The 27,918-nt window shown below is 55.6% G+C and overlaps 1 protein-coding gene across 4 annotated transcripts in view; it reads left to right on the top strand.

Moving 5' to 3' along the window:
- The window catches only part of ASXL2 (ASXL transcriptional regulator 2), a 104,745-nt gene extending 81,015 nt beyond the window's left edge, over positions 1–23,730 (top strand). For 3 of the 4 annotated variants that reach the window (XM_082047683.1, XM_082047684.1, XM_082047686.1), the window contains 7 exons: positions 304–478; positions 5,990–6,130; positions 7,500–7,663; positions 11,277–11,373; positions 12,596–12,701; positions 14,452–15,172; positions 16,874–23,730. In XM_082047683.1, the coding sequence (XP_081903809.1) occupies positions 304–478; positions 5,990–6,130; positions 7,500–7,663; positions 11,277–11,373; positions 12,596–12,701; positions 14,452–15,172; positions 16,874–19,183 (3,714 nt within the window). In that variant the 3' untranslated portion in view covers positions 19,184–23,730. The remainder of the gene's footprint in view (positions 1–303; positions 479–5,989; positions 6,131–7,499; positions 7,664–11,276; positions 11,374–12,595; positions 12,702–14,451; positions 15,173–16,873) is intronic. The other variant, XM_082047685.1, reaches the window with a different exon arrangement.
- Positions 23,731–27,918: the final 4,188 nt, after the last annotated feature.

Genomic DNA, 27,918 nt, shown 5'->3' with positions numbered 1-27,918 from the left:
CTGGCTCTTTGCATTCTCTAGGGATTGTTTTTTTCATGAAACTACACAAGGTAAGATGTTCTGCAGCCATTAACATTTTGCTGTAGATGCGAAGGTGGGAGATGTGTCTGCTGGTGCATTTAAACAGGCAGGATCAGCGTCCTACCCGAACGGAACGTGCTTCACAAGTTGTGAACTTTTGACATAGTTAGAATCAGAACCCAACTATCGGTTGCCGTACAACAAGTGGTTTGTTCTGTGTGCTAATGATTGCTGAGGGTGTTTTGCACTTCCCTTGGTCACGTTCTCCTGTCTCCTGCGCAGGCCCTGAAGCAGCAGCAGAAGCAGCAGCAGCAGAAGCAGCAGCAGAAGCAGCAGCAACAGCAGCAGCAGCAGCAGCAGCAGCAGCAGCAGCAATGCCGCGCCGCCATGCCCAGCAGCCAGCACGCCCTGCTCAAGGCCGTCAAGGCGGCCGCTGACTCCGCACCCGCAAAATCTGGTACGTGCGGTGAGGCTCCTGTGCTTTCTTGGCCTGTCGTTCTCTTCAACCCACCCGTTTTTGTTCTTAGGGGATGAGAGAAGAAAGCGCTCTTTTCGCACGGTGTTCTTTTTGTTTCTGAAAGAGTCTAGCTTCTGTTTTCCCAGCTTTGATCTTATTAGGAAAGCATTCAGTTAAGAATAGATCCTGAAGAGGTCTTGTTGTGCCATTGTCTGGTTAAAAAGCTATTTCTGTGATAAATGACTTCCCCGGGAGTTGCCTGGACGCTGTGGTCAGGTACTTCCTGTGGCAAAGCAAATTAGGTGGTGCTTTTCTTAGTACTTCTTTTTTTCCAAAGTGGCGTCTCACCCTGCAGCGTGGTTTCATGTCTTGTTCCCAAGATGTGTGTTCTGCCCTGAAAGCCTTCACAGAACCACAGAATGTCCTGAGCTGGAAGGACCCACCAGGATCTTGAGTCCAGCTCCTGTCCCTGCACGGGACACCCCACAGGTCACCCCGTGTGGCTGAGGACGGTGTCCAGTCTCTTGTTGAACACTGTCAGGTTGGGCCGTGACACCTCCCTGGGAGCCTGTTCAGTGTCCAGCACCTCTGGGGGAAGAACCTTTCCCTCACGTCCCACTGACCCCCCCGGCACATCTGCTGCCGTTCCCTGGGCTCTGTCACTGCTCACTAAAGAGAAGAGTTTGGCGCCTGCTCCCTTGTGAGGCAGCTGTCACCTCAATGGGCTCTCCTCTCAGTCTTCTCCAAGCTGAACAAAGCTCCATGTTTGTACGGACTGGTTTTTGTGTCGTACAGGTAAATGACTCTGTGGGCTGACACCATTGTTATTTTATCAATCTGAAACCGTTACCAGCAGCGGCTCTTGTACCGTCTCCCAGGTCAGCGAACACCAGCTTGCTTTGGATCGTAGTTGTGGCAGGAATCAGAGCAGCGGGGCTGTGACCTCGGACACACTGTCCAGCGCTGCCGCAGCCCGTGCGTTGGGAGGGTGTACAGGCAGAGTAGGAGTGTAGTAGCGCTCAGGGACCTCCCAAGCAGGAGGGGCTCAGGATCGCTTGGGCCGGGTGGGATGTTCTTCAGTGGGTTTGCCTGACCTGGGGAGTGGGCAAGTTGACTTTGTTGGTGCCTTGTGGCAAACGCCACACTGTAAAAACTACTCGGTTTTGTTTGGTTTTAGCCGAGCTCCTTCTGCTTCTATTTGTTTCCTTCTAATTATCAAACAGGCAGTGAACAACTAGTGTTTGTTCAACAATTTTGCCGCTTGTGGCTTCTGTACACATCTCTGTTTCAGTCTGAAGAGCCGTACCATACGATCTCATTCCTCGTGTGGAAAGCTCTATTATTTTTGCAGTCAAGAATGAAAACTGTACATGATATTCAGGGTGCAGGTGCATCCTGGATCTGTTTAGCATCATTTTGGTGTTCTGTATACCAAAGGAAAATTTGTCATTATGAGAATCAGCCACTGGAATAGTCTTCCCAGGGAAACTGTGGATTTCCCAACATGGGACACATTGAAGATTTGGCTGGACAGGGCTGAGCCAGCTTGGCTAGACCAGGCTCTGCCAAAGAAGGTTGGGCCGGGTGATCCTTGCGATCACTTCCAACCTGGGATTCCATGGTTGTATTTTGTTCATCTTTTCTTAACAGTTCCTAATGTTCACTTTGCTTTTGTTGACCCCACCAAAAGCAGGCGTTTTCCTACAACTGTTGAGATTCTGAGACTCTTTCCCGAGTTGTCATTTCCTATTTTAGGGCCCGACACTATGTCTGTAAGGTTAGGGGAGTTCTTTTTGTACATCACTTCGTGTTTCTTTTTTCACTCAGCCGTTCCTTGTCACTACGTCCTCGTGCCGCTGTAACGGGGAGGGGGCTGTTGGCACCTGAGAAGGACACAGGATTTAGGCAGGCAGGGTCGGTACACGTGGTTTGGAGCCGGAGCAGTGGTGCTGCGTACAAGAGGAAAAGCGGCCTGGCTTCCAGAAAGCAGTGACCTCCTCCTCCGCTTCGCAGTGCTGACCCCGCTCCTGTTCCCCTGCAACACGCACAGGCCCCGTCTGGTGAAGCTGCGTCTACTTCCGAAGCTCTTACTGCCCATCTGCTGCACTAATTACGGTGGGTGAAATGCTGCGCTATCTGTCAAACTCAGACACTTCTGAGATGGAAATTCCCTCCCTCTCAGCAATTACCCTCTTTTCCATCATCCACCCTTGATGTACTCGGCTGGTCCTGGTTCCTCTCAGGAGGACGATGCTCATGAAGATGTGAGTGTTGAGGAAGACGCAGCCGGAACCTCTCTCTGAAGGGCTCCTGTCGGGTGTTCTCTCGCGGATGGAGCAGCTGAGGCTGGCGGTTGTGACACCCGCACAGAGGGAGAGAAAGCAGTCAGATCACAATGAATTACACCTCCGATCCCAAATCCTCAGCTATTTTCAGTCTTCTTAAAAATGCCTTTTTGGTAAAGATGGGTAATATGGAACCGTTACCTTACCGCACTGTTTCCAGCCCCGCAGCTCCTCCCCATTCTGCGCAGCCGGTCCTTCAGCCCCCGAGCCTGCGCCCAGACGAGGAGCAGCGGCGTGCGGGGGGCAGAGCTGCGTCTGCTGAGTTACCCATTGCCGTGGGACCGGCTACAAGAAGTGGCCCTCGGTCGTTCCGTTCTGCGAAGTCCCTCGGCACGGCCCGTGTCCAGCCCCGGCCAGATGTGGTTCCCTGTGGGTGATCTGAACGTGGCCAACCCCGCCGTGACACGGAAAGCACCAGGACATGGCCACGGCCGCATTGGGCCCCTGTTCTCGGGGCCAGGGGGGTGCCCCATGTCACCCGGCTGTTTGCTGGTGTGGAAGCAGCCAGAGGACTGTACGACAGCAATAGGACAGTATCGGCATGAAAAAGACGTTGCTCTTGGTTATTCTTCACGCAATGGTGTGAATGTCTGGCTGAAATGCAATGGTCAGGTTGGGAAATGTCAGAGCCAGCAGAAACTGGGTGTTTTCCTCCGTCTGTTCCAAGAGATGCTGTTGATGCAAAGACCAAAAACTCCCAGCAAGTCTTGCCCCTCCTGCTTTATTAGCTTCATCCTTACCATGTTTTTCTTAGTCTCTAATCAGAATCTTTTCTTGCTTCCTTGGGTTTAAACCCAAGATTTCCTGGCCTATCCGCCGTGGACACAGTGCAGGTTATTTGATTTCCTTTCGCTACCACCTTTCACGTAACGGGACATGTTTCCTCATCTCATGCTGATCTGCTTGAGTATAAAATTCTTTCTGTGTTTTAGTGTGTTTGTTTATTCTCCCTTTCCAAAGAGCTCTAAACAAATCCAAACCCAAACGAGACCGGCCTGTCCCGCTTGCCGGTTATTTACTGCTGGAATGTATCTGGTAACATCTGGTCAGACATACGCAGGGTTACAGAACAGGCACGTTGGTCGCGGGGCTCGGTGCATCGTTTAACAGCAGAGTAAGGACTGAAGAGCTGATGAGGTTTCCTGATGTTCCCAGCCAGCTTTGTAGTTCAGACCCTTTCAAAAAGGGTAAGGGCAAAACGGTCAATATCTTCCTGATTGTTTGAATTTCAGCCCTAAGATGTGCTTGTGCCCTTTGGGGTGCAATGTTGGCCTTTCTTAGTTCTAAAGAATCTCCCACAATCTTCATTTCTGGAGTGGAGTGGAGTGGAGTGGAGTGGAGTGGAGTGGAGTGGAGTGGAGTGGAGTGGAGTGGAGTGGAGTGGAGTGGAGCATCTCCTGTGTGAGGAAAGGCTGAGGGAGCTGGGGCTCTGGAGCTGGACAAGAGGACACTGAGGGGGGACTCATTGCTGGGGATCAAGATGGAAAGGGGCAGTGTCAGGAGGATGGAGCCAGGCTCTTCTGGTGACAACCAGGGACAGGACAAGGGGCAATGGGTGCAAACTGGAACGCAGGAGGTTCCACTGGAAGAGGAGAAGCAACTTGTTGGGGTGAGGGTGGCAGAGCCTGGCCCAGGCTGCCCAGGGGGTTGTGGAGTCTCCTTCTGTGCAGACATTCCAACCCCTGGACACCTTCCTGTGTAACCTCATCTGGGTGTTCCTGCTCCATGGGGGGATTGCACTGGATGAGCTTTCCAGGGCCCTTCAACCCCTGACATTGTGTGGTTCTGTGAGCTGGTAGAGAGAGGCTTTGTAAGGACGGGTGGGCTCCCCAGGATCTTGGGTTCAGCTCGTGGGGTCCCGCGGACCCATGTCGGTAGCTGACCTTCTTGGCCCATCCTCCCCAAAGGGCCGATGTCTCCCCAGGCCATCGCCCAGCCCGGGGAGCTCCGCTGCCTGAGAGGTTGTGCGGGATGGAAGGAAATGATGGAGGGAGCTCATTTCACAGGTGCTTTCAGGAAACGGTGCTCCCCGGCTTTGGCTGTGGCTCGTTGGTCTGGTTTAGGGCAGGAACAGTGTGTGTTTATACAGCCCCAGCTAGGCTGGACAGTGGTCTCTGTAAAAGCTGCATCACGAGCGGTGTTTGTATGGTTTTGTCAACGCCCAGGGAGTCCTTTTTCCCCTCCTGCCCATGTGAGAGCGATGGAAACAGCTCACAGCTGGACAGTGGGATATATTGGAGTGGAAAAGTAAATTAAACATACAAGCGGAGAGCGAGCGATATTGTGACAAAGGCAGGCAGTGATTGCACGGGTCAGGGATGCGTTTGCTCCCAAGTGGAACTGCCAGGGCAAGAAAGAGAAGGAACCAGGCAGAGCAAGGGAGGCAGATGGAGGACAAAGCTGGCACGGGCTGGCCGAAGGAAGTGATTAGTGCCAGTCGTTAATCAGAGCCAGCATTCGGCTGGTTTGTGACTCCCTCACGTGTACGGCGGAGTTTCTCTTTTGAGGGCTGGGACTCCAGAACCTTTCCATACCTGAGTGAGTACCTGTGATCATGCTAAACCCAAGGAGAGCAGAGGGAAGAGCAGCTCGTGTTCTCCTTCATCTGAGCGCAGCAGAGAGGGCGAGGAGACAGGGAAACACGGCCGTACAAAAGAGACGTGGGTGGCGGTGATGCGTACGGAGAAATCGCGGTGCTGAAATCTGTCTAGTGTGGCTAAGGAGCGACTTTGGGGGAGGACGTGGAAATATCTCTGGAGTATTTGAAAGAGGAGGAGGAATTACCGAGGGTGGTCTAAAAGAACAGGGGCTGCAATAGTAGGTTCAAATTTAGAAAGCACACAGAAAGTCTGAAGAGATTTTTTCTGACGGTGAACTCTGACAGAAACTAAAGCTGCCTCTGAAAGGGAGGTTTAACAAGACCATTGCTGGAAATAAGATGGGACTAACTGGGGAACAGACTGAAAGCATGAGCGAAATGGCAGTTGGTCCCTTGGTGGCAGTGTCACCGCCGCAGTGTCACCGCTGCTGCCGGAGGGAAGGACTGTCAGTGTCCCAGAGCCTGGGATGGGGATCCACGCGTTAACCTTTCTGCCAGTCCAAGCAGATGTCTCTTGTCAGATTTCCGTGTCCATCCCCTGTTTAACCGTCTCCATTTCCTGCGCAGCTTGGGACGGAAAGCAGTCGGATGGGCGGTCGAGCAGCCCTCACAACTCCACCTCCAGCTCCTCTCCCTCCGTGAAGCTGGAAAACTCCTTGCCAGGGCTGGGGAAGAAGCCGTTCCAGAGATCCGACAGGCTCCATGCAAGTAAGAGAGTTGTTCTGCTTACAGAGATTTGGTTGCTCTGATAACAAACAAAAGCCTAAGGAGCAAAATTGAGTCAAATGTGTCATTAATTCCATTGCAAAAGTGACTTCTGGACAGCTCTGGAAGGTACTGCCTAGTATGCAGGGTGAATTAGGATAAACAATTTAAAACCTACATATGCAAAGATGCAAATGAGCCTCTTCTGATTTCTTATCAGGGGTTCCTACCTGTGAATTTGCAGCTTGCTGTTTGAGAGGCAAAAAAGGACTTCCATTATTTAGCAGGCTTTTTAACGTGCTTAAGACACTTGATAAACGTTAAAAATAAAAGAGGAATTCCTTCCCAGATCTTCATCCTTCAGACCCTTCTGATTCCCGGGGGTTGGGTCTCAGCCTCCCCACCCGCTGCGGTTTCTCTCACCCAGGTGGCTGCACCTCGGGGACCTGAGCCCGTGCTGGGTCTCTGATCACCCGAGGTCGCCCTTGTCCCTGCTGGAAACGGGCATTGTCGGAGCACGTTTCATTGGTCACCTCTAATGAGGAAATTGTGTAACTTCAGTAGATTATAAACCTGCTGAGCCATTTTCTGAGTCGCTTCTGATAGTGCAAACTGCCTCTAATGAAACATTTATTTCGTTAGGTACCGTTACCTTAAAAACAATTGCTGCCATCCCTGTAGCCAGGGCGAGCAGTCTGTCTAAATGTCACCCGTTTTGCTAATAACACTCTTCAATCTCAGCTTCAAAACACATGGGGTTTTGCCAGCCCCAGACAGGGAATGCCCCCGAAGGAAATGAAGCACACAGCACAGATGCTTTCACATGAGCCTTCTCTGAACGTGCAGCACACAGCTGGCGCTGGCTGCAGCGTCAGGGTGCGTGTTGGACGTACGGCCTTTCCAGCACAGCGAACGAGAGAACAGTTGCACATGGTTACAGTTGGTCTGGTGTTGTGGTTTCTACGCAAGCACAATGAGCTGATGAATTTTTCTGAAACGCTTTTGCTGAGAACAAAGTAGGAAAGTCCAAAAAGAAATCCCGAGGAACAAACCGACCTTAACTGGAGGCTTAAAATAGCAAATTGACGGAGCTAAAAGCAGCTCTAAAAGCCTCCATACCAGTCCCCAGACAGCCAGGTTCCCACAGAAGGGAACCGACATGGGATGCGATAGATTGGGTATGGACATTTTCTGTGCTGGAAAGGGCCTCTCTCGTTTGGTTTTTAACTGTATGTGCAAAGGTAAAACGTGTGTTTCGAGTCCAGGTTTCAAATGGATGACTGCGGCGGCGCTTTGCAGACCTCGGGTGCAGCGCGTGCCGGGGAGGCTGTAACCTCCTGGGCAGGCGTTGCTGACGGCGTGTTCGTTGCAGGGCAGCTGAAGAGGGCCAAGTGTGCGGAGATCGACGTGGAAACTCCGGACTCCATCCTGGTGAACACCAACCTGCGGGCGCTCATCAACAAGCACACGTTCTCGGTGCTGCCAGCCGAGTGCCAGCAGCGCCTGCTGCTGCTGCTGCCCGAGGTGGACCGGCAGGTACGTCAGCCGGCGCCGCCAGCCCGCTCCTGGCTTTGTGTCTCATGGCTTAGACGTTTCCTTCTCTGCACAGTGTAAAAAAAAATGGGGAAATTCCTTAGTAATTCATTCGGGTATTTGCTGCTACCAGAAAAGAAGGATTCAGGTTTGATAAACCCTTTGAGCAGCTCCGTATTCCCAGCTCTGGCGAGAGCTGCGTTTCTGTTACACTGGACCTGGGCACAGCCAGGAGTGCCGGGGATGCAGCGGTGTCACCATCCTCCTGTCCGTCCTCCCCAGACTCCCCGGTACAGCATTAACCCCGCAGCTTTCAGCCCGGTGCCTCCCCACCCAACGCCTGAACCGCCGCGGCCGTTTAGTTCCAGTGTTGTCAGTCCTCGGGGTCTCGTGTAGCTGCTGCCACATTGGGATTTGGTAACGCGAAATCTGAGTGAGTTTACATTGCGTGTCCAGACTGCCAAGGAGACCTGACCTGCTCCGAAGCACCCATGTCCTGTCCTGACACACACTAGACAGAAGGTTCCAAACGTGCAGGGCCAGCCCTGAGGGCAGTTTGTTTTTGTGGCTTGTCTGTCCAAGATCCTTTTGTGTGTGAAGAGACAAGTCTGGACAAGCAGAAAAGCAGGAATGAGTTCATGCGCTCCGGGAGTGGCACAGGAGGAGCAGCCAAGGCTTTCAGGAGCTCAATGAGAGGGAACAATGAGCTGAGTGACGAGGGGTAAGAACTGGGCCTGCAGCGCTGAGGGAACAGCTCAGGTGTCTATTGGAGAGCCAGTTATTCCAGCTCAGCTGGATCGGATGAATTCCAGCCAAAGGGGCACATGAAAGAACAGCCTGAAGCAATCGCACCCTACAGCAGTTCCCTTCAGCAGCTTGTGGAAGACTGGGGGGGGGACTAATGTTGCACTTGCATGTAAAAGGAGGTAAAAGCGCTAAGTTGAGGAAGTGAATTTCATTCTCTTCATGCTCAGTTCCAGAAGAGCTGTATCTAGAACAAGGACCTTCCCATGTGTTGTGGTGTCTCCGGCACGGCGGGTTTGGAGCCCCGGCATTCTGCCCGCAGGCTCTTCGTCCAGACGCCTTGACGATGTGCCTCGGGCATTTGAAATGTTCTTTAGACACCAAAGCTGGCTTCAAGATGCCGCTCCAGATGGAAATGTTCGGCGTGTCCTGTCTCAGATCTGCAGGTCCCTTGAAGATACTTTCTGTGTGCTGTTTGGGTCAGTGCTGGATGTGTTCACACACCTCGGTCACCTGCAGGGCTCTGCGTCTCAGGTGGTGCCTCCGGGCTCCTCTCACGGAGTGGAAACCCAGTTGGTCCCAGAGCCTGTGCCCAGATCCAGGTGTCGGCTTCAGGACGAGATGAACCAAATCCCTCCAGGCACTCAGTTGACTCCTCACCATGGACTGTGCCGGGACACGGGTCAGACACAGATGTTTCCAGCATGGGCGTCCTGTTCCGTGCAGTCACTTCCACCTCGCTGCTCCTCTGGTTCTCCCCGAGCGTCAGTTCAGTAGTGTGTCGGGCTCCACGGCACAGGGGGGCTTTGCAAACACATCCTGCTCCTTTGGAGTTGGGAGGAGTTCTGACATTTTGTGTTGTCTCTTCAATTCTAATCTTCAATCAGCATTCATCAGGGACTTGTTAGTCCAAGGCCGAGCCAAGAAATATTTGAAGGAATTGTTTTATAAGTCCTGTGGCCTTTGTAATAACTAGGTATGTGTCAAAATACACGTGATGGAGTTTGCAGCTGGAGTTTACTGGCAAGAACGGCACAGCAGATGGCAAGGCACTTCTGTCCTGACTTCTAAGTTTAATTGTCCTGACATTGAATGAGTGTTGGACTGAGAACAAATTTTGACTAACTGAATACTATTTCTTGGCACCAGAGAGGACAAATTTTATGTTTTGCTGTAGTAAATCTCTAGAGCAGCTCACCACATCAAGTGGGGATACGTGCTTTAAAAAACATGGCGCTGTGCCGTGGTCAGGAGGAGAAGAGCTGAAGGCGCTGGGCGTGCCGGCTGGGAAAGGCCCCGGTTCTGGCGTCGTGCTGGGCAGTGACGGACCTGGGCTGGCACCGCTGCTGCTGCTGCGGGGCACAGGAGGCGGCGCTCTGCTGGACCCGCACCCCGCGCTGCTTCTGTCCCCGCTCTGTCCCCGGTTCTGTCCCCAGTCTGTCCCTGGTTCTGTCCCCAGTTCTGTCCCCAACACCCTGTGCTGCTTCTGTCCCCAGTTCTGTCCCCGCACTCTGCGGCAGTTCTGTCCCCAGTTCTGTCCCCGGTTCTGTCCCCAGTTCTGCCCCTGGCCCAGGGAGCGGGCAGCACCGATGAGCGGTGGGTTCTGCGCCCTGTAGCCCATCAATAGAGATTTGGACTAAGAAAGAAATCTCTGGTTTTGTATGTCCCCATAACGGCTGCTCCTAACCTAACCCTAGAGATCTCTCAGTAAACCTCACCTGACAAACCTCCTGGGCGGTGCTTCCACCGTTTGGATCACTGCCTGACCAATGCTGCCTCGGGAAGAGCGGTGGTGTTCCTCTTACAAACCCTGCACCGCTGAGCATTGGCTGTGCAGATCTCCCCGTGGAATCGGATGCATCCTGCGTCTGAGCAGCTGGACTTTGCTTGTTTCTTCAGATTTATTATTTATGGCTGAAATGAAGCACAGCAGTTTTGCCCACTGCACATTTTTGTGACTTTCTGAATGATATGCGTGTGTTTGTGTTTCTGGTAGTGAAATTCCACATTGAATTCTGTGGGATAAAGAGATAAAGAGCACAGCAAACCTCATCCATGTTTTATCCCTGGTTATCACTTCCCCCACGCTACGTTCCGCTCTGAGCCTCACGCTTTCTCGTTTGTGCCCAACTCTGCAGCTTGAGTGCCCTCTTTGGTGAACCAGCGCGTGAAGACAAAATGGATTTTGAGCTTCGTTTGTCCTGAACCGGGCACGAATATGGCCATAGACATTTCCAAGTTACTTTTCTATGCTCTTTTCTGTCCTTCTTTTTCCTTCACGTGCTTTTCCCGACCGCTGCTGCTCCGGCTGGTGGCTCAGGTGATGTCTCGCCGTTGCTTTGCAGCTTTCCGAGCCCGTGCGGTGCCGTTCCCTGAGCTCTCCTTGTCCCGCGGGCCGGCCGCTGCTCTCGCGTGTTTGTGCAGCAGCAGGACGCTGGAGAATTGGGCTGAGTATCAGGAATAACATCTTCCCAAAGGGCTGTGGGGCGTTGGAACAGGCTGCCCAGGGCAGTGCTGGAGTCACCAGCCCTGGAGGGTTGGACAGGAGATGAGGTTCTCAGGACGTGGGGCAGTGGTGGTCGTGGCAGCGTGAGGTTGACGGTTGGTCTTGATGATCTTCAAGGTCTTTTCCAACCAAAATGATTCTCCGATTCTCTGATGAGGAAAACTTACCATGGCCTCCTGGATCCCAGACTTGGCTTAAGCACAGGCTTAACAAGGCTGTTTATTTTCTTCTGAGTGGGTTAAAGGCAGATCCCAGAGGGATTTGTGGTGATGTCAGGCCTTTTGCTCATTTTCAGATCCCATGTGACAACATGTGACATTCATCTTTCCAGCCCGTTAATACCTTTCTCTTTGCCGCGTGTTGCAGGTCGGGGCGGATGGTCTAATGAAGCTGAATGGCTCTGCGCTCAACAACGAGTTCTTCACGTCGGCCGCCCAGGGCTGGAAGGAGAGGCTGTCAGAAGGTAAAACTGCCCCAGGCGGCGGAGCAAACCACTGGAAAGCATTTGGCTGCTCAGTGCTTGCGGAACGTGTAAAAGAGACTTGGTGTGCAGGTTGGAGCGCTGCAGTGAGTTACTGGGCGAGGCCAGCAGTAGTCAGTACGGCCATGAGATTAAATGCGATTTAGAACTATCTAATCTCGTGAACACAGAGAGGGCTGCAGCAAGGAATTGTCTTTTGAACTTAACATGTGGAAAAACGAGCAAGTCTCTGGAAGAAATGAGAAAAGAAGGAAAAATGCACTTAGAATCCTGCTGAAATGGCAGGAAAGCTGTTGTTCTCAAGTTGGGGTAGCTCAATATAGCCCACTGCTGAGTGCAGGAGAGAAATTATATTCCCAGAGTAACACACTCTGTCATCAGCCAAGTCACCTGGGCACATGTTCTTGTTCATCTGCCCTTCAGGAGTCACTTGAAGAGGGAATTCCCATTTCCCCGTGCCCCGGTGACTGACTCTCAGCGGCTTTTCCATAGCAGATGCCTCCTGTTGCGGAGGGCTAACCCTTCTGTTGGGTGGGTGCCGGGTGTCTGTGCTCAGCGGTCGGAGCTGCTCCGTTGTTAAAACTGCTCCTGGTTTTGACCACCATCCGTTGGTGCTTTCTCTTGAATGCTTCTTAGAAGGAAGGAGGGTTGGACAGACGGGATGAGGTTCCCAGGACATGGGGCAGGGACAGGGCTGGGGAACAGGTGGACTCCATGATCTTGAGGGGCTTTTCCAAACAAAATGATCCTATGATTTCTTTACCATTTCTTTAGTAATATCTTCAGCTCCTTCGGGAAATGGCACTCGCACAGTGCATGCACACCTACGATGTATGTCCTGAGTGCAGATTTGTATTCATTTAATAAGCGCTATTTCACAGAAAGCATCTGTTGACACCAGAGTGGACACTGACGGGGAAGGGACCTGTGACAGAGTGAGGTTAACAGGTGGACTCGCTGATCAAAGGTGTTTTCCAGCCAGCCCAGTTCTGTGGTTTGTGACAGTCACACATGAAGCTGTTGCCCATGCAGCACAAGGAGCGGGTGGCAGAGCAGCTCCTGCGGCTCGGGAGAAACGCCGAGTCCCGCGGGCAGGGCCGCGGTGTCACCCGCTGCGCAGGGGACTCCTGGGACACAGCACAAGCCTGAGGGCTCCTGCGCTTTTATCCATAGTTTTGAAGATATCCTTTGTTGCCTTTTGCAGGTGAGTTCACACCAGAAATGCAGCTGAGAATACGGCAAGAAATAGAAAAGGAAAAGAAGGTGGAGCTGTGGAAGGAGCATTTCTTCGAGAGCTACTACGGTCAGAGGTGAGTCTGCCAGCATTGCCTGTCCAGACGTAGCTGGCGCTGCGTTTGGCGTGTGCTGTCCCTGCAGAAACTCCTCCTCCCCAGTGCGGCAAGCTGGCGCAGGTCTCTGGCTCCATCCCGCTGCCACGGAGCCGAGAAGGCGCCGAGGGATCCCATCAGAGTGATGTGTTCGCTGTCGTGGTTTGCAACCCTTTCCCCAGGGCGGGCAGTGCTGGTTCCCTCTGGTGAGAGCATCCTTTAGATTTCTATCCGCGCCTCCTCCACCCCGTCCTGTGACACCTGGAGATGCTCCGGACGTTCTCCGGGTGTCGGGGTTCCAGAGACAAGGGCTGCGCTGCCCGAGCGTGTCGTCCTGTCCCTTGCAGCCATCACCTGCCGAAAATCTCCTGCGCTTCCCGCAGCTTCCGTCAGACACAGCCTGGGTTGAGCTCCCACGTCTGCCAGCCTCTCATTCGGCTGTTTCCTTTGTGCTTCAACATTTTCCCATCCCGCTCCGCAGAGGAGTTCAGGTTTCTGTGCAAATATATATACTAAGAAACTTGAACGGACACATATAAATAACTAATAGGGACTTGGTTACCCTGTGTCCTGGTGCTTAACTGCTCTGCTCGTCCTTGGGCTCTCAGCCCATTTCACTCCCTTTCAGCTGTGATGTTTTCACTCTCTCAAGCATTTGGACTATTTCAGGCCCTGGTTTTATCATTCTGTGGGCTGACAGCTGGGGCTCTGGCTGCTGTGGGGGGTGTGTACACGCGTGTGTGTGTGTGTACACGTGTGTGTGTACGTGTGTGTGTGTGTGTGGAGCTGCGGTGCCACGCGAAGGGACACGGGGCCGGAGCGCAGGGCCCTGCAGGCGTTACCCAAGAGCTGTGCTTGGTACCTCACCCGCTTCTCCCAGCGCTGAAACCAGCATGGGAACACCTGGAGCTCGCTGGTGGCAGCTGCAAGGTGACAGCCACAGGCTTGAAGCTTTAGGGGGACAGGGGACAACAGGACAGCATTGAGGTGACATGCACAACGCAGAACTTCAGTTCTCTCTGGCTCCTAAGAGCTTGTCTGGTAGAAATCAGTCCTGTAGGTTCATCAGTCTGGTTTCGTCAGGTTCATGTTTGGGCAAAAAAGCAGATTTGATAATAGGTTAAGAGGGGTGGGTGATGTCAGTCCTACAGCAGACGTCACTCTGGGAATTAGATTCCCAGCTTGTTCTTTTCTTTCCCAAATCAAGATGAGTAACGCGGGCCCTGCTCCGGGCAGCAGCAGCGTGGGCGCTGAGCTCAGGGCCGGCGGCAGTTCCGGCACCAGCCGTGTTCCTGGGGACACCTCTCGGTGTTCCTGGGGACACTTGTTGGCCTCCCTGTCTGCACGTGTCACCCTGTCTGCACGTGTCACCGTGCTGGCTGTGCGGGGTGTCCATGCTGCACAGACACGTCCTGGTGGCTCCTAAAGGGAATATTGACTGTTGGCCCAATTTGTGTGGTTTGCAACCTGGGAAATTTGTATCCGGTTGGAGGACTGGAGCGAACCTGTGTTCCATGTATCTCATTTAGTTTGTTTTAAACTTCGCTATTAAATTGCGTTTCATGTGGAGGTACTAACAGCACGGAAGGTTTTCAAAGATCATGGTGTAGAATTAGGTGTGTGAGCCATTTTGTTTGGGTGTGGTACATAGAACCCTCTCTCAGTTCTCATAAAGACAGTATGTTTTTTGCAATAATGTTTTACAAAATAAAAATTCTGGCTTTATTGACAGTTCTGGACTAAGTCCCGAGGAGTCCAAGAGACTGACAGCAAACACCAGCCCTGCTGAGCTGGAGCCCGAACATCCCGCAGCTGAGCAGCCAAAATGCACAACGGCCGCACCGGCACCGGCACCGGCCTGCGAGGAGACGGCTGCACCCATAGAGCCCAAAGCACCGGCGGCTCGGGAAGCAGCAGCCACCAGAGGAGGAGCAGAGGAGAGCGGGGAGGACCCGCAGCCCAGAGCAGCCAGAGCCGCGGGCGCCTCGGGGTCCCCGGCTGGGAGCGCAGCGAAGCCCAACGGCCACGCTGGCCCTGGGCAAGAGAAGGTCCAAGGAGAAACCATTCAAGAGAGACCCCCGGCCGCCGGTGGCCAGAAGGCAGAAGAAGACAGAAGGCACGTGGCGGCCAAGGCAGCGCCAGCCATGGAGCCGGGCAGCACCTCAGCTTCAGCTCCAAGCAAACCAAAGAGCCCCGGCGCGGGTGAAGCGGCAGCGAATGTGAAAAGTCCAGAAGCACCGGAGAAGGCGCCCCCTGGCAGCGAGGACATGGAGGTCAGCGTTGAGGCCCCTAAGAGGAAGGCAGAGAGCTGCGAGGACGCTCCGAGCACTCCTGAGAAGAAGCCACGCGTCTCGGAGAGCTGCCAGCCGGCGCCGGCGTTTCGCAGCCAGCCGCAGCCCTTTCCCGCCGCCGGCACCGCCGGCACCGCCGGGCCGCGCGTGCCCCCGCTCAAGGTGAGAGACCTGCAGAGACGCCCCGAGGCGGGGCCGTGCGGCCGCTGCTCGCACAGAAATGCGCTCTCAGCTCTGGTTACGTTGGTAATTGCCTTACCTGCTCATTAGAGTGATGGAAATATTTGATGCCAAGGTGTAAAAGCTCAACTGTTTGCTAAGGGGAAGCCGCTGGCTCTAAGTGCCCCCTGTACATGTGCATCTGGTAAAGGATCTGGGTGGAAGCTCAGAGGATTGTGCAGAAGCCCAGGGCTGAGTGCGACAGGGAGTTCTCGCTGGAAGCGGCAGAGCTGCGGATAACAGAACCGTGCAGCCGTGCCAGCGTCCCCAGCAGCGCAGGAACAAACCGGGCCGGGAGGAACGCTCCCAGCAGCTTCCTCTGGTGCACCCGCTCCACAAACCAGATTATTTACCTGTGTTCAAAAAAAGACCACGTAGCAATAGCGCAGTTCTGGTTTCCACAGCCGAACGCAGCGTGGTGCCAGAATAGCAGGCTCCTTCAGGGAACATCTCCATTTAGCTGCTGAGTCTTAGCCAGACCTCGGTAGGAAGGGAAAGGGACAATGAGCCGCTCGAGTCGGGCGTTACGGGCCCTCCCGGAAAGTGCTGCGGAGGTCACACGAGCGCAGGTGGCGCCGAGCGGTGACAGTGACCGCGTGAGCCGGAGCAGAGCTGGTTTGCACAGTCACGTGTGCTGGACAGACAGATCGGTTGGTTTCTGCAGGATAAGGCCTGCGATTTTCTACCCGAATTTGCTCTGGTTAACGTTCCGCTCCCTGGTTTGGGGCAGAAGTTGTCAATGGAAAACTGCGGGATTCCTCTAGTTCTGTACGTCCTAGAAGTTCACCTCTCTGATTAAGATTCTTTTAGACTAGGAAGAACACAAACACGTCGTTTTAAGAACAGTTCATTATTGTCACTGTGTTAGTAAGTACAGCACGAAGGGAGGAAAGCATTAATAAAATTTGTTAGTGACACAAAACTGGGGGAAAACTGTCAATAAAAGAGAACTGAAATACCATACAGGAAGAATGTTTGACCTTCCAGTGTCATAAAAATGGGATTTAATTTAATGATAGAGTGAATTTAAGGGAGATTGAAAATAGTTTCTCCTGTAAGGTAGAAGACCTGTCGTTCCTCAGAAAGCAGCAAGTGGTGACCTGGTTAATCGGGGGGCAGCAGGTGTTGCGGACAGATGGACACGAATGTGACCTTAGAACAGACTGGCTTACATCTTGGCAGTGGAGACAGAGGAGCACGAACCCGAGTGCCCAGTTCTCAGCTCTTGCGTTCCAGGGCGAACAAACGTACAGCGAGGGAACCGAACCACGAGGGGAGAGGAGGACGTGCCTTAGGACTAGAATATTGGCATTTTACCTACAGATACTAGATTAGCGTTACTTTGTATAAAGATACTGAGGAGAAAGTGTAACCACACAGGGGTAGCAAAGCAACGCAAAAGGAGCAGAATGTTGGCTGTTGAAAAAATATAAATGACATAGGAATAAAGGATGGAGCTTGGAATAAGGGACGTGGGTTCAGCGGTGCACGAGGCAGCGGGAGATTGCACGCGGCTCTGGGATCCGGCTCAGAGGGGTCGGGGGGTCCCAAAGGGGTTTCTCTAGGGCTAAGCTGTAAAGATGCAGATCCTCAAGTCGTGCGTTGTTGGCCGTGTCTCAGCTGTGCTCTTCTCCTCTGTTGCAGATCCCCGTGTCCAGGATCTCCCCGATGCCATTTCCCGCGGGCCAGGTCTCTCCCAGGGCACGTTTCCCGCTCTCGCTCACCAGTCCGGGCCGCAGAGGGGCCAGAACCTTGGCCGACATCAAGGCCAAGGCCCAGCAGGCCCGGGCCCAGCGAGCAGCCGCCGCCGCCGCCGCCTCGGCCGGGGGGGCTGTGCCGGGGCCTGGGCCGGGCGGCGGGGGGGCCCCTCCGGGCGGCGGAGCAGACAAGAGTAGCACAGCAACGGGGGGAGCCGGCCAGGTGGGAGCTGCAGGAAGAGCACTGGAACTGGCAGGAACTGGAAGCGGGGGAGGTTCGAGAAGGTTTCTTCCCCACTGCACAGGGACCCCCACCCACATGGAGACCCAGGCCGCAGAGCAGGCAGCCCCGCGCAGTCCTAGAGCACAACTACAGCAGACCCCCGCGCTGCAGCCCGCAGCTCCCGCCGCTGCCACAGGCACCAGCTCCTCGTCCTCCTCCGCATCGGCGCTAGAGAACGCGGGCAGAACCGGGCAGAGCGCCCCCAGCGCGGCTGCGGATGTGGCTCCAGGCTCCTCGCGTGCTGGTGGCGGGGACGGGCCGGAGAAAGCCCCGTGTGCCCCGGGCCAGGGCTGCGGGCCACCAGCCCTCAGGGACGGAGCGCTCGGCGTCGCGGCGTCCACGGCCAGCGCCACCAACGTAACCAAGGTGGCACCCGCAGCCGTGGGAGCGAGCAGCTCAGATGTCTCCAAAAGCAAATGTCCATCGCCCCTGGTGTCCTCACGAACACCCGCCAGCTCGGGAGCCCAGGCCGGGGTCACGTCTGTCCCCCCCTCCAACGCTGTGTCAGCAGCACCAAGCCTTAAAACTCACACAAGTCCAAGCTCAAGTGCGACCCTCCCAAAACCCAGCTCCAGTATTCCTGCCAACAACCCTTTGGTCACGCAGCTTCTGCAAGGCAAGAACGTCCCTCTGGAGCAAATCCTGCCCAAGCCTCTCACCAAAGCAGAGATGAAAACCGTCCCGCTAGCTTCTCACGAAGAAAAACGGGCAGCAGCAGCACCCAGTGCTTCCAGTGCAGCCGGGAACGGCGCTGGAGCCGAGGGCGGGGACAGGCAATCGAGTTTCCCCCCCCAGCAGCTCGGGAAGCTCTTCTGCCAGAACAGGCCCCTGCCGCACATTCCACGGACCTTTCCACCGCCCCCGGGAAAGGAGCCGGGTCCGGACCAGCACCCGTGCCACGAGGCGCTCAGCAAAGCCACGCAGGAGCAGATCCTGCAGACCCTCATCAAGAGGGTGCAGAGGCAGAATTTGCTGCCCGTCCTTCAGCCCCCCCAGCTGAGCCTCCCTCGCGCGGGCTGCCAGGTGGACAGCAGCTCCCCCAGCCAGAGGCTGCTGCTGGGCTTCGTGGGCAGGAGGACGTCCAAGCCCGCCATGTCTGGGCATTACCTGCTCAACATCTCCACCTACGGCCGGGGCTCGGAGAGTTTGAGGAGAGGCTTCCTGAACCCCGACAGCCGCGTGTGTCTGAACAGCCCCGCTGACGGCCCGAAAGCGGAGTTTGGGGAATGCGAGGGGCCGGGCGGCCACAGCAGCAGCGACGAAGGGGAGGAGGATGACGAGAGCACCGGTGACGAACGGGAGCAGGTCAGTGTAAAGGAGGAGCCCCAGGGCTCTGGCCAGTGTGAAAAAGAGCAGGTGTCACACAGCGTAAGTTCGCCGGATTACAGCCCCCTCACTAAAAAGGGGGTAGCGACGGCCGCGGCCCCTCAGCAAGCAGCGGTGGGCAGGGAGAACGGGCAGCCCTTGGACGGCACCGCGCTGGCACGAGATTTCCTTCACGCCGCTCAGGAGCAAGTGGCGCAGGCGATGCGGGGGAAAGCGCCGAGCAACCCCGAGCGTTTCGGTGCTGCCGCCCTGTCCCCGGACCCCGCGCAGCCGCCGAAGCTGCCGGGGACCGCGGCGGCGCAGCTCCTGGCGCCCAGTTACAGCGGCACCATCAACGTGTCCACCGGGCCGGACGTGAGCCAGGGCTCGCTCATGACGGGGCTGGCCGACTGCAACCAGCTGGCCAACAGCATGGCCAACGTCATGTCCTTCTCCGTCACCGTCACCGCCATACCCGCTGGCTCCGGCGGCCACGGGCAGCCCATCCCCGGCCAGGCCTTCACGGAGGACGGCGGCACCGAGGATCCCCCCTCCAAATGTTACTGCAGGTTGAAAGCCATGATCATGTGCAAGGGCTGCGGCGCCTTCTGCCATGATGACTGCATCGGGCCCTCCAAGCTCTGCGTGTCCTGCCTCGTCGTGCGGTAACTGGCCGGGCGCGGGAGGAGCACGGCGTCCTTTGGGGGTTGCTTTCGGAATTACGTTGGGAAGAAACAGGAAATTTACTGCCTTGCACAAGAGACACGTTACTGAATCAGGAATAGAGAGTAGAGTCCTTCTTTCATTAAAGAAAGAGCACCTTCTTGTACAGTGAGTCTAAACCGCGCTCAACTGCGTGAATTGTGACAAGAGTTTGCACTTAAGGAATTCTGTAAATATGTCACATTATTTTGTTTAAAGATATTTTTTCAGTCTTTTAGGAGAGCTGGTGTTTGAGTTGTAGTTCGATGAAGCGCAGCCCGTCCCCGGCACGTGCCGAGCTCTGAGCTCTGCGCCAGGCGGGGGACGAGCCCCCGCTCAAACCGTCGCCTTTTGTCTTCTCTGCACGAAGAGGAGAGCGGGTTAGTCGAGAGCTGAGGAGTCTGTGTTGAGCGCTGGCAGAGCACGAGCCCCTGGGTCACCTCTGTCGCTCACGTTTTAGTGGAACCATTTCCCATTGGAAGGCATTAACGTCGTCCCAGCCTTTCCCGTCACGGCCGCTGGGCTGTGGCCGGGCTGTGCAATATTGGCTGGTGTTCTGGCGTGCGTGCCCTGTCCTCTCGGCTCAGGGCGCTGACCTGGTGTCCCCGTTTGCTACCGGTGAATACTGAAAAAGGCAACTGTACTAACCATAGGATTCCAGAATTTAAATCACTAAACCAACCCGGTACCCGATACCAGTAATCCCAGATCCGTTTAAAGCAGAGGCCACACACGTGCTGAGCTGCGTTGCGTTTCCGGATTGTTGGACCAGCAGGAACCTCCTGTTGGAGCCGTTTCCAGTGAGCTGGGAGGCGCCGACCCCTCGCGGTCACCGCACGTGGTGGCGGTGATGGGCAGAGCTGTCACCGCACGTGGTGGCGGTGATGGGCAGAGCCGTCACCGCACGTGGTGGCGGTGACGGGCAGAGCCGTCACCGCACGTGGTGGCGGTGATGGGCAGAGCTGCCACCGCACGTGGTGGCGGTGACGGGCAGAGCTGTCACCCGTGGTCGCACTGCTCTTGGGACGGTTCCTGTGCCCCACCAGCCCCCGGCAGTCAGGCCTCTCATTTCTGTAGGTTTCTGTTTAATGAAGCGCAGGGACAGGAGGACGCGTGTCTGTCGGGCCTCCCCGTAGCCCTCAGCGGATCTCGGTGTGTCCGGGTACTGGGCCGGCTTGGCGCAGCGTGGGCTGCGCTCACCGAGCTGCGGGGCTGCACCGCGCCCGCGGCGCGACACAGAGGGTGACGCTCGTCCTCGCTGTCCCTGCTCGCAAATCGTCCCCTTTGATTAATCAGGATTAAAGCCGTTCCAAAGCGGTTCCGTTCCCGCGGGAGGAGCAGCCGCAGGCTGGCCAGGGAAGCGCCGAGCTGCGGTTGGATGTGTTGCGGCGTGTCCGTGTCTCACCGAGGCTCTGGGTGTCGTTTCTCTTCCGAAACAACACGAGGGTCGCCGGTCCCCTCCAGCCCCACGTTGTCGCATCCCGGTCAGGTGACTGATCTGTGTCTTTTTGATGGAAAAGCACTGAATTCACTTTTAATCCAAAGGCCTTTTTAAAATGAAGCAATATTAAGAGGAGAGGTGGGACAGCGGTTTGCGCTCCTCAGCCTTCCCTCCTCTGTGCCGCGGGCTGCGCCGCGGCGTTGTCCCCTCGCCGGAGCTGCCCGCGCTGCCGCTGGCCCCGGCACGGCCGCTGGACGGGGGTGTGTGAGGAGCGGGTAGCGGTAAAGACAAGAGCTGCGGGGTAAATCCAGCACGTTTCCGTTTCCATCCCGTCCGGCAAGCGCGGGCTCCTCCGGCAGCGTGAGCGGGGCAGTCGGCCAGAGCTGCCGCGGCCTGGTCTGTTGTGCTCGTGGTGAATTGATGGGGGAGCAGCGACCCCCGCTTTCTAATTCTGCATCTCTGCTCGGCCGGCCGGTGGCACAGAGCATTTAAGGATTAGAAAGATAGAAAGTCCTTTTTTTTCAATCTGTAACTGAAATCTCAAAAAACCACCCCAAACCCCACACGGAATGGCCCCAGTTTCCCTGCGGAGCTGTGCGGTGCTGGGAGGGGGGTCTGTCCCTCGCCAGCTCAGCCGTGCCCGGGCGCGGGAGGCTCAGCAGCGCCTCCCCAGACACGCGTCCCCCGTCTCGGATCCCCCGCCACAGCCCCATTCGAGATCGATACCAACTGAACTGGAAAAGTCGTTCTTGCCTGAACTGAGAGCGAAGAGGTTTCGCTGGCACAGTTGGATCAGTTCTGTTCACACCTCGGCTTTGCTCGCTGTCATTTTTCTTGCCTGACAAGGCGGCATTAAAGGGGGAAAGAGAAGATCATAGAATCATAGAATCATTTTGGTTGGAAAAGACCTTCAAGGTCATGGAGTCCAACCATAACCCACCCTGTCCCTGCCCCCTGTCCTGAGAACCTCATGTCCGTCTGTCCAGCCCTCCAGGGCTGGTGACTCCAGCACTGCCCTGGGCAGCCTGTTCAATGCCCCACAGCCCTTTGGGGAAGAAATTGTTCCCACATCCAACCTCAACCTCCCCTGGGCACTTGAGGCCGTTTCCTCTGCTCCTGGCGCTTGTTCCTGGGGAGCAGAGCCCGACCCCCCTGGCTCCAAGCTCCTTTCAGGCAGCTCAGAGATCAGAAGGTCTCCCCTCAGCTCTGTTCTCCAGTGCCCCCCGGGTCCCTCAGCCGCTCCATCACACAGCCGTCACTGTCCCACCGCGAGGGCACCACGGTGGCTCCGGCCTCGCGTGGGCCCACGCACGCACCTTGCGCAGTGACGGGGCTCTCAGCCCGCTCAGTGCCTTAGGGATCTTCAACAGATCAGCACTTTTCTTGGGCTCCTTTTGTTCTGTTCCTTTTTAAGACAATAAATTCTTTTAACTGCATGTCTTTGGTTTTCACAAATGCTTTGAGCCACTGGGTGCAGCCTGATGGAACCACCTCCACAGGTTCGCAAGGGGGCATTAAGTCGTTAGGTAATTAAGTTGTTAGGAAATCGTTAGAAATAACGGCGCTCGGTGTAATAAGCACTTACAGGTGAGGTCGGGTCGGGTTTGAGGGGAAATGGAGCTGCTGCGGCTCCTCCTCCCAGCATCGCCCTCCTGCCGGCACATCAACCCCGCGCTCGCACACCGAGGGATGGCGCGACATGGCTCACAACAGCAGACTTTGCTTCCCCAGGTAGTAATTTAATAGCACTATAGTAAATACTGACATAAAATCTAAGGTAAAACCTTCTCAAAGTCTAATGTCAAACAATGTTTGTGGTGGTAAAAGCGACTTGAATAGGAAAAGATACTTGGATTGAAATTTTCCCTCTCAGGCCACATCCAAGTCCTGCAGCGTGAGAACTAGAAATAGAGCTCGATGGAGTTGGATGTTCCAGCGCACAAATCCCCCGTTCAGGCTGGTGATGGGGAGGTGAACACGGCTCGACAGACGAGCTGAGCTGTGGACGTGGATTGGGAGCCATGGGAGGAGTTTAGTGTCACATCTCAACGTCCCTTCTTGGATCGCAGAGCAGGGTGCTCGGCAGCCGCGCTGCTCGGGGAGCCGGCTCCTTGTGGTGGGGGCGGCAACCAGCAGCGGGTTCTGGCCGAGTCACCCGCGCCAGGACGGTCCCAGGGGGTCGGTGTGACCCGTGGTCGGTGTGACCCGTGGAGCTCCGGCCCATGGTCGGTGTGACCCGTGGTCGGTGTGACCCGCGGAGCTCCGGCCCATGGTCGGTGTGACCTGTGGTCGGTGTGACCCGCGGAGCTCCGGCCCATGGTCGGTGTGACCCGTGGTCGGTGTGACCCGCGGAGCTCCGGCCCCGAAGCCGCGTGTGGCGGTTGCGCAGCCGAGGGCACGGCGCTGTGTAACCACCACGTGGCGCCGGGGGAGCCGCCGGTCCCGGCAGCGCCGGCGTCGCCCTCGGCCCCCGCGGCGGCCCCCGGGACATCCATAGCCAGAATTGTATTTGTTTGTATTTTTTTTAACGCTATACATTTGATATAACTGAAGATCAATTTTAAGAGCTTACAGTAATATATTTTAAGTAATATATATTTTAGTAACTGTAAAAAAGAAACGGGCAAAGGATGGTTTCTGAAGTCGATCAACAGGGTAGCGGGACGTGTGGTTTCTCAGCAAGGCCAAGGACACTTTTGTTACAGGAGAACTGAAAAGGGTCAGTTTTTCCACTCATGCAATAACAATGGGAATTCTCAGCAGGAAGAAATCCAGGACTGTTTCCTACGCGCTTTTCTTGTTCTGCCAACCGGCCTGAAAACACAGTTCAGACGATACTGAACCTCTGTCTGTCTTTTGCCTTTTTAAAAGGGATTTAAATTGGAATAGAGGGTATGTACAGAAAAATCGAGTCGACACCATTTTAAAATGTATTTTTACACAAATAATATAGAAAAATCATATTTTACATAAGAATTTTAAGTATTTGAAATCTGTATATATATACTGTATGTACTTCATATATTCTTTATTTTACATTTTCAATGTATTAAAAAGTATTTGAGCTGTTGGATTGAGCGTGTAATGATGTGTAAGCCATGCGGGGGGCGGGAGGAGGCCGCGCCGGGGCCGGGCCGGCGGTGCCGAAGGTTCGGCACTTCAGAGCACACAGAACGGCTCTCGCTCCCGCTCCTGGTTGTGTTGCCGTTAATATTCGCTCGAGTCGCCTCCGAACCGCCCGGAACGGCCCGTGGTGAGCGCCAGTGGGGTGGATGTTGTACCCCGGCGCCGCTGCCGGCGCAGCCAAAGGGGCGCTGCCACCAAAACCAGCGCCCGAGCGGCTCCCACGGCTGTGCCGCTGCAGTTGTGATAAACAGCTCGGTTTCTGGTGTGAGCATCGCGCGGCGCTTTGGGAGTTCAGACAGCGCGCCCAGAGCGCGGCGGTCCCAAGGAAACGGTCACAGCGGGTCGTGTTTGGCTGTTGGTGAGGAACCCCCGGCAGGGGATGGTGCGGCCGCGGTGCTGGAGACCAGAGCTCCCGGGAAGGGTCCCGGGGCCCTCGGGCAGCGGCGGCCGATGCTGCAGCAGCACCGTGGAGCGGGGAATGCGAGTCCCTGCGGAGACAGAGCAGGGGGGAAAATCCCTATAGAGACAGAGCACACATCCCTATGGAGCGGGGACACAAATCCCTATGGAGACAGAGCACACATCCCTATGGAGGGGGGACACAAATCCCTATAGAGACAGAGCACACATCCCTATGGAGGGGGGACACAAATCCCTATAGAGACAGAGCACACATCCCTATGGAGGGGGGACACAAATCCCTATGGAGAGAGAGCACACATCCCTATGGAGGGGGGGACACAAATCCCTATAGAGACAGAGCACACATCCCTATGGAGGGGGGGACACAAATCCCTATAGAGACAGAGCACACATCCCTATGGAGGGGGGACACAAATCCCTATAGAGACAGAGCACACATCCCTATGGAGGGGGGACACAAATCCCTATAGAGACAGAGCACACATCCCTATGGAGGGGGGACACAAATCCCTATAGAGACAGAGCACACATCCCTATGGAGGGGGGACACAAATCCCTATAGAGACAGAGCACACATCCCTATGGAGTTGGGACACAAATCCCTATAGAGACAGAGCACACATCCCTATGGAGGGGGGACACAAATCCCTATAGAGACAGAGCACACATCCCTATGGAGGGGGGACACAAATCCCTATGGAGAGAGAGCACACATCCCTATGGAGGGGGGGACACAAATCCCTATGGAGAGAGAGCACAAATCCCTATGGAGGGGGGACACAAATCCCTATAGAGACAGAGCACACATCCCTATGGAGGGGGGACACAAATCCCCATGGAGAGAGAGCACACATCCCTATGGAGGGGGGACACAAATCCCTATGGAGAGAGAGCACACATCCCTATGGAGGGGGGGACACAAATCCCTATAGAGACAGAGCACACATCCCTATGGAGGGGGGACACAAATCCCCATGGAGAGAGAGCACACATCCCTATGGAGGGGGGACACAAATCCCTATGGAGAGAGAGCACACATCCCTATGGAGGGGGGGACACAAATCCCTATAGAGACAGAGCACACATCCCTATGGAGGGGGGACACAAATCCCTATGGAGAGAGAGCACACATCCCTATGGAGACAGAGCACAAATCCCTATGGAGAGAGAGCACAAATCCCTATGGAGAGGGAACACAAATCCCTATGGAGACAGAACACAAATCCCTATGGAGAGAGGGGGAACAAAAATCCCTATAGAGAGAGAACACAAATCCCTATATAGAGAGAGGGGACAAATCCCTATGGAGAGAGAACACAAATCCCTATGGAGAGTAGGGGGGGACAGAAGTCCGTATGGAGAGGGGGGACGCAAATCCCTATGGAGAGAGAGCACAAATCCCTATGGAGAGAGGAGGGGACAAAAATCCCTATAGAGAGAGAACACAAATCCCTATGGAGAGAGAATGTGAATCCTATGGAGAGGGGGACACCAATCCCTCTGGAGGGGGGCTGAATCTCCCAGGAGATTGCCGCTGTTGTCACTGGCACAAGCACCCGCAGAGCCCCGCGGGAGCAGCTCCCGGCCGCTCTGTGTCACTGGGGCTCGCAGGGAAGGAAACGGAGCGGGAAGCGGAGAAACGGTCCCACGTCAGGCGCTGAAAGTACAAACCCAAACCTGCAACGGCAACCGGTGTTGTATCCTGCTACAGTCATTGCTGGAGGCCTTGACAGAACAAACCCCGCACACACCTTGTCCTGCTCCTCACGCACCAAGGAGCTTCACTCCATAGGCAGCTGTGCTATACGTCCTGCTGGGGGGGCGTGTAGGCTTGTATGGGGCTGTGCAGCCGTACGTATGGACACACACTGCTGGGGGTGTGTAGGTCTGTATGGGGCTGTGCAGCCGTACGTATGGACACACTGCTGGGGGTGTGCAGGTCTGTATGGGGCTGTGCAGCCGTACGTATGGACACACTGCTGGGGGTGTGCAGGTCTGTATGGGGCTGTGCAGCCGTACGTATGGACACACTGCTGGGGGTGTGCAGGTCTGTATGGGGCTGTGCAGCCGTACGTATGGACACACACTGCTGGGGGTGTGCAGGTCTGTATGGCACTGTGCAGCCGTACGTATGGACACACACTGCTGGGGGTGTGCAGGTCTGTATGGCGCTGTGCAGCTGTACGTATGGACACACACTGCTGGGGGTGTGCAGGTCTGTATGGGGCTGTGCAGCCGTACGTATGGACACACTGCTGGGGGTGTGCAGGTCTGTATGGGGCTGTGCAGCTGTACGTATGGACACACACTGCTGGGGGTGTGCAGGTCTGTATGGGGCTGTGCAGCCGTACGTATGGACACACACTGCTGGGGGTGTGCAGGTCTGTATGGGGCTGTGCAGCCGTACGTATGGACACACACTGCTGGGGGTGTGCAGGTCTGTATGGGGCTGTGCAGCCGTACGTATGGACACACTGCTGGGGGTGTGCAGGTCTGTATGGGGCTGTGCAGCCGTACGTATGGACACACGCTGCTGGGGGTGTGCAGGTCTGTATGGGGCTGTGCAGCCGTACGTATGGACACACTGCTGGGGGTGTGCAGGTCTGTATGGGGCTGTGCAGCCGTACGTATGGACACACAGGTGTATTTTAGCTACGTGTTCATAGCAGGACCCGCTTCACCTGGGGCTCCTGGTGGCGCCGCGCCTTGCAGTCACAGTTACGGACAGCGGGTGGGTGGCACTGGGGGTCGGGCGCCCGGGCCCCCCCCGCGGCCGCCGCCCTCAGCTCTGCGCTCTGGCACAGGCGCTTTGGCAGCGCTTGCACCCATTTTGCTGTGCAGGTTCCAGCCCAGCTCGGCAGCGCTGGGAGGGCCCCGAGAGCTCAAACAGCCGTTTGTGGGCGTCGCTGCGGACCCGTGAGCCGGGGGAGACGGCAGCGCCTGGACACGCAAAGCGGCCCCGCGCCTTGCGTCTTACTGCACGTTCTGTCCCTCTTCTTGTCATGTAGATCTACCTGCTTTATCCATGACTGTAAAATACTGTGGTTCTTCAGCACACGAACAAATGTGTATTTTTTTCAGATGTCAACAGGAATGTGCAGATAATATCCTTCAACAAACCACTTCATTTTAGAGCTCAATAATTCTTACAAGTCGTTTAAAATATTCCTTTCACTGTCACGCCTGCATTGAAAGCGATGCCATGCCCTGCGCACCGCTCTCTCAGCTCTTCTACTCGTTAGATACTGTTCTATGCCATTATTGCTGTTCCTGGCAGCCCCGTGTTGTCAGTGACTGACGCCGGCCCTGCGCTCACCCGTTCCTCACGCAGGGCTCCCACCCCCCGGTGTTCCGCACACCGTGTTTCTGAACCCCGTGTGATCAATGCTCTCGTGTTCCCCGCGCAGCCCACCAAGGGCGGTCCTGCAATGTGCTTGGTTTTGTTCCTTTGACAGCTTGTGCTCGGGGCTGAGGTGGCACATCGAGCTTTCCTTCCACTCCCGTGTTCTGTTCAGGACTGGATGAAACATGTGACGCCGCCGAAGCTGCAGATGTCAGCGAGAAGGAACCATCTCCTGTGCCCAGTTTCCTGTTGTTTTAATCGAGCCCCAGCGCTGGGGAACGCTGCCCGTCCTTCTGACGGAACCTCCGTCCGGACTGCCCGTCGGAGCCCGTTCTACAGCAGAACGTCTGCAGCCTCTCTGCTCTCGTT

The sequence above is a fragment of the Streptopelia decaocto genome (assembly GCF_964273445.1).
Source record: "Streptopelia decaocto genome assembly, chromosome: 3".
Lineage (NCBI taxonomy): Eukaryota > Metazoa > Chordata > Aves > Columbiformes > Columbidae > Streptopelia > Streptopelia decaocto.
Note: the sequence above shows the minus strand (reverse complement) of the source record. Positions and strands in the feature narration are given on the sequence as shown.